Source organism: the organism of the source record quoted next, unplaced genomic scaffold, assembly GCF_019419815.1.
Source record: "Pyrus x bretschneideri cultivar Hongxiangsu unplaced genomic scaffold, Pyrus_bretschneideri_v1 Contig50, whole genome shotgun sequence".
Classification (NCBI taxonomy): domain Eukaryota; kingdom Viridiplantae; phylum Streptophyta; class Magnoliopsida; order Rosales; family Rosaceae; genus Pyrus; species Pyrus x bretschneideri.
In genome coordinates this window covers 1753856-1760012 of record NW_025999788.1, presented here as the reverse complement: position 1 = coordinate 1760012, position 6157 = coordinate 1753856, and the positions used below count along the sequence as shown (strand labels likewise).

At 34.7% G+C, this 6157-nt stretch overlaps 1 protein-coding gene across 2 annotated transcripts; it reads right to left on the bottom strand.

Moving 5' to 3' along the window:
* Positions 1 to 271: 271 nt before the first annotated feature.
* LOC103951969 (cold-responsive protein kinase 1) lies at positions 272 to 4255 on the bottom strand. 2 transcript variants are annotated; one of them, XM_009363471.3, is made up of 7 exons: positions 3997 to 4255; positions 3244 to 3386; positions 2987 to 3099; positions 2648 to 2858; positions 2198 to 2432; positions 1492 to 1642; positions 272 to 958 (listed from the first exon to the last, which is right to left on the bottom strand). In XM_009363471.3, the coding sequence occupies exons 2-7, from the start codon at positions 3314 to 3316 to the stop codon at positions 515 to 517; spliced, it is 1227 nt and encodes a 408-aa protein (XP_009361746.2). In that variant the 5' UTR covers positions 3317 to 3386; positions 3997 to 4255; the 3' UTR covers positions 272 to 514. The 2 variants fall into 2 exon arrangements, with proteins under 2 accessions (XP_009361746.2, XP_009361745.2); XM_009363470.3 differs by having other exon boundaries at positions 2987 to 3102; positions 3997 to 4254.
* Positions 4256 to 6157: the final 1902 nt, after the last annotated feature.

The following is a 6157-nucleotide window of genomic DNA, read 5'->3' as shown; positions in this document are numbered from 1 at the left end:
TATTCAATCTTCTTCCATTTGTTTGGTTGGGTTTTCATTCTTCCAACCACTTCATGTTTCTTTACAATCTGCATTCAATAATTATATTGTCTTACCTACCGTCTCTTTATTAATTTAATTTTTTTGTCAGCTTTAGAACAACGTCATGTGAAGGGTATTTTGAGAATTATTGGGCTAGAGAGCAAGATTAGCTCGTGTGATACTATTAGACTGTGAATTAGAACCGCACATTTGGACGTGATTCGATAAATATAACGTTAAGACAATCTAATAAAGAGAGAGTACTTGCGTATACTCTATTACCGAGTCAAAATACGACACCCGAAACTAAAATAATCAACATTTCAAGAACAAATTACAAAACTTTTTGGCTTACCAAGCCATGATCACATTTACAAAGGAGTATCTCCGGCTCGATGGGTCTAGCTGAAAAAGAAGAGAGAAACACAATACAGCCGGCTGTAAAAAACTGCATAGGATAAAAATCCATGAAATCAAATTTTGTGTGGATGTGTCATATGGTGCGGAAGCTGAAGTTCTTGGTATTAGCGGCTGAGGTTTCCGATGACAAGTTCAAAATTAAGGTGGTGGTGGTGGTAGCAGCAGCTGAGGATGCTAATGAGAAGGTTGAATTGTACTGGTTGTCTGAGCCTGAGCCAGCGGACGCATTATAGGAAGATGTTGTCGTCTCTGCGCTAGGCTTGGTGTCATGAGGGCCTCGTACTCTGAGATCCATGAAATCGGATATTAAGCCTGGCTTTGTTATCCTGTCGTCCACAACCTTCTCGCCTTTTAGCATCTTGACCACATTTGACATGGATGGCCTGAGCTTCGGAGTGTCTTGGGTGCAGAGGAGACCGATCTTTAGAAACCTACAAGCCTCCTCAGCGTCAAAATCACCGCCGAGTGATGTGTCTACTAGCCCAACAAGCTCCCTCTGTTCGTAGAGTTTCCATGTCTGCAACACAAGAAGGCACTTGTCATTAATAGGGTGTAAGGTAATAGACTGGTTATCTGCACTGCATAACTCAATACAAACAAGAATTCGAGCATAATTTTAGGCAGAAATCGATATGATATAATTGAATCAACGAGTGAAACAAGTAAAACAATGAGTTATTACAAAGCATTTTATTAAAAAAATCAGCTTTTTCCCTCATCACAAACCCTTGCAGTACCCTTGGTAATACAAGGCCAACATGGCTATGATTGTATGAAATGAAGATGTTATAACACGCAACTCACAGAAACACAGAACTTGTAGAACAACTTCATTTCATACAATCATACAACATTGTCCACCAACATTGTCAACAAACAACTTGAAGGCAAATGCAAACAATAAACTTCAGAAGCCTTATCGGACAAACAAAAATGTCCAGAAACAATACCAAAAATCACATGACACATGCAGTTTTCATTTAATGCGTTTTACTTAAACAAGATTGAAAGCAAAAACTTGTAAGGACTGAATATATCTGAAATTTATACCCTTTCAAGCAGATACTGTTCGCCAATTGGTAGTCGTGTATTTGTATTACATCTGCCACTGACTATTTCCATTAGGAGCACTCCGAAGCTATAAATATCTGCTTTCCTTGTCAATTGCCCACGTATTGCATATTCTGGTGCCAAATAACCTCTGAAACCAGAAATATAGATTTGATTACAAGACAGAAAATCTTTTTGATTATAATAGATCAACAAAGAGATAGGTAGACATCCAAAGGAAGATTTAAACACCTAATCCAATAGTACGAGTAGTTTGTAGGGACATTGAAGCGAATGACTAAACCTACTCAGTTATAGATAAATTGAAGCCTATTTTTACTTATTATGGTATCGTCTGCTTCTTGTACCAACAAAAGGAAGGTCATACAAGTAGAATCTGCTACAAAACTAGCAAGGAAATGATATAGCATGACTATTATTCAAAAGTTATTTTCTTTCCAGAACGGTAAAAATCCAAAAAGTAGAATAAAGAAGTTGTTGTAAACTTGTAAACAAGATGATATTCTGTTTATCACATTTCGTGGAGGACAAAAGATCTATTGATTTCCTAACTGGCCACTGTTTTATGCGATTCACAATTGCAAACACAAAGGAAGGCAAAATTTGTAGTTATGCTTATAGAACAGATGTTAGGTTTGAATTTCAATTGCTCAATTCTAAAAGGAAGAGAGACATCACAGCTTACATTGTTCCTGCAACACGTGTGCTAACATGGGTCATGTTGGGAGGGATAAGTTTTGCAAGACCAAAATCTGAAATTTTAGGCATTAGGTCTTCATTGAGGAGAATATTGCTTGCTTTGATATCTCTATGAATAATATGTGGACGTACTTCCTCATGAAGGAAGGCAAGCCCACATGCAATCCCAATGCATATTTCACGCCTAGTTCGCCAACTAAACTGGAGATTACTGCTTCCACCTGGAATGAACAGTTTAACAACCTAAGTTTCAAGAATAAATTGATCTCAGGAAAGGACTGATTCAATACTGATGGAAATACACCTCTGGATGTAAGATACAGAAATTGCAGAACTGATCCTTTATCGTACCCAAGCACATTAACTACGCATTCACGCATTCACACGCACAAATGTAAATGCCAATTTCAGCTCAAGAACAAAGCTAATAACTTACCAATAAGATTTTGTGCAAGGCTATTATTCTCAAGGTAGTTGTAGACCAGAATTCTTTGGTTTCCTTCAACACAACAGCCATAGAGCTCAACTAGATTTTCATGCTTTATTTTTGAGATCACGTCAATCTCAGTCAAAAACTCCTTCACCCCTTGTCTTGATTCAGCTGAAAGAACTTTTATAGCAGCAAATTTTCTGTCTTTAAGTTGGCCCTGATTATTCACAATAACAATTCAAATGGACGTCACTCACAATGTCGGGGAGAAAGAATGTTTCAATTATGTACCAAATGCAATATTTGTATACAAAACATATATTAAAACAGTAAATCCGAGTTTACCTTATAGACAGAACCAAAACCACCTTCGCCGATTTTATTGGCTGGACTAAAATCTTCAGTTGCGATTCTCAACTCTTTGTAAGTGAATAGTTTAACATTGTGAATGCCAGAAACTTCTGTTACAAAAAACCTTATTCAGGAACTTAAGGCAGGCATATAAGAAAAGTACTTTGGGACATTTGATTCTGATAACCATGCCAATGAACAATAATCTCATAAGAGTAATGCTACCTAAAATTATCAAGCTTTCAGCTTACCTTCATCAATATCAGAACCGGGTTTTCTTGATTTGTTCACAATTCTACCGCTTAAGAAGGAAAAACAACCCATAAATGTAAGAGACGCCAATTACCAAAAGGTCAACCGTTAACAGATGCTTCAAACAAAACGACTTCAGGACCTGCCACATTGAACCGGTGTAAGAACACATGTTATACAGAAGCACAATTGGATCGAAATGAAATATCAAAGGCTTTGAGTAGGATATAAACTTTCAAACAACATTACTTATTGCTCCAAATCCAAAAACTTTAACATTGAACTAATAATCTCGACAAATAAAGAGTTGTCCTTGTCTCGATCGAACTAGATAAAGTATGGCTTCACATAACACCATAACAGTAAGAAATGCAAAAACAAGATAAAAATGAAACACACACAATCTACAACCAGTGTTTCGAATTCGAAAAGCCATGGAGTTGACAGGAACAGAATGAAACAAGCATACAAGAAAGAACCAAGAATGCATCCACACTGAAATCATTTTTCCCTTTCGGATCAATCAAAACTATGACAAAGATGTTCAGTCAATCTGGATGTTTGATGGACTGAAAAGGTTTCAACTTTAAGCAAAACCAAAACTTAACAAAAATGCAACAGCAAAATAAACACCTCAAATAGTTAAAACAGATAGAACCCAGAAAACAAATGATCAACATCTACCCAAATAATTAATCCAGAAAAAAAAAAAAAAGATCGAAAATTTAAAAGAACCCAGGAGAGAAGATCACCTGAGGAGCTCAGAGAAAGAAGGACAGAGAGGATCTTGGCTGCTTGTTAGTCGTTGGCGTTGGAAGAGAATTGTGGGGTTTGGAGAAGATGAAATAGAAGAAAGCAAATATTTGGATTTTTTTGTACGGTGAATGAATGTGAGAGGGTGAGGACACAGAAAGTCTCGGCAGAGTCTGGTTTGGTTTGCGTACGCCTTTGAATTTTCAATTTTGTCAAAAAATATGAACCAAATGGCATTCGCCATGTACGTGGCGTGTATGCTATTGCTGGTGCCGTTTACTTTTAATTTTTTATGGGAACAACCGAACAAGTACAAGAGAAGAAGATTGGAAATTGTCAGAAAGTCAAGCTTCAAGCGCTGGTCCTTTTCCATCTTATCCTCTTACATTCCTTATTTTATTTTTTTTTTATAAAAAAAAATTAATATAAAACATTAACGTAATTTGACCGTGATCGTTCAAATAAGAGAGGGAAGAGAAGGAAAAAAAAAGAGGGAAGAGACGTCTCTTTATTTTGGTGCCTAAGACTTGAAATTAGCATAACCCTGAGTTGTTTACCATCAATTATTTTAACATTTTCATGAAAAATTTTGTTAAATAAGGACAACAATAACAAAAACACACAATTTAATAAACAATAGACCAAAATAATTTGACAAAAATTAAGGACATTTTTGTCGTTTAATTAATGGAGAATTTTCACATAATGACTAAAATGATTGATAGTGAACAAACTCAGAGATTACTTGTATTGATTTCAAATCTTAATGACTAAAGTGAATAGTTATGTCAACGTCAGATATTATTTTAACTAAAAAACTTTATTTGTCACTTGTATTGCAGTTTAGTGATATTTCTCTTCATATAGATAAGAGGTCTATCGTTGGATTCTTGCCAAAGATGAATTTGAACCACATTATTAGAGCTAGCCCAGTGTAAAGCTTAGTCCACTTCCCAACCCACTTAGTGTTGATAATATCGTGTGTGAACAAAAATAATAATAATAAATTATTTTTATTTTTATTTATTAAAAGCGATATTTTATTAAACTGTACAGAAAGAATGGTTTAAAATCTGAGAAGAAGATATAATATAGTAATTTTGTCTAGCATTTCATGGGTGCACCTCCTTTACACCGACTGTACGTGCAAATAGAACTTACATAAGCAAGCCTATCTTTTCACCCCATGCCCCAACCTGAACGAGTTGGCTCCAAATCCAACCTCCTTATTCTAATAGCCTTCAGAACAAGTAAGTAGTTAAGAATATGAGCAAAATTAATCCCAATACAATTGACATTGAATCAGAGGGGACATTGAGAGGAAGCGAAAGGTGCAATCGCACAGTACTCCAAATTTAAAGAAGCCCCTAAAATTTTTGTCACCTGATATTTATATGTAATAATGTTTTATATTTAAAAATTATTTTTGTTAGCACTTTAAATTCTCATCGTGCATTCCTTATAAGCTTTAATTTTTTTTCCTTTCTAAATATAAAAATTTGGAATACAATGAGATACTTTTTATGGCAATAATAACACCTTAAAAAATGGTATTTTTCAATTTATTATATAATAACGTTATATATTCAAGTGAAACTTTAAAGTTAGAGTTTTTGAAGTTTTTTTTTCTTGTTTGGTTATTTAAGATTGAACTGCTTTTGATTATTTAGTGAACGTTATGTCTGTAACTCTTTTTATTTATTATTAATGATATTTTTAAACTTGCAATTAGTGAGTGCTAAACTTTGTTTTGATTTAAGTGATTACTTTCTAGCGTTAATACATTATTTTACCTTTTTTTTTTTAACCTATCTTAAATAGGGGCCCTTTTATTAATTTCACACAGAGTCTTCAAAATCTTAGAGACAACCCTGCATTGAATCAAGTGATCAAAAACCCTTTGAGCTCTTTATTATAGGCTTCTACTTTTAACGTGTGCGAAAGCACACAAAGACAATGACGTTTTCATCGGCTATATACTATTATGTGTCTTGTATTTGATGAGTAACCTTTAAATTTTACTATTATTAGAGGAGGAGGGAGGGTTCAAAACTATTATAATAATTTAGAAGAGGAGGGAGTTTTGAATTCAGGACACATGCATAAAAACCCAACACCCTATCCAATAGAATATTGGCCCACATGCAAACGTTAAAGATG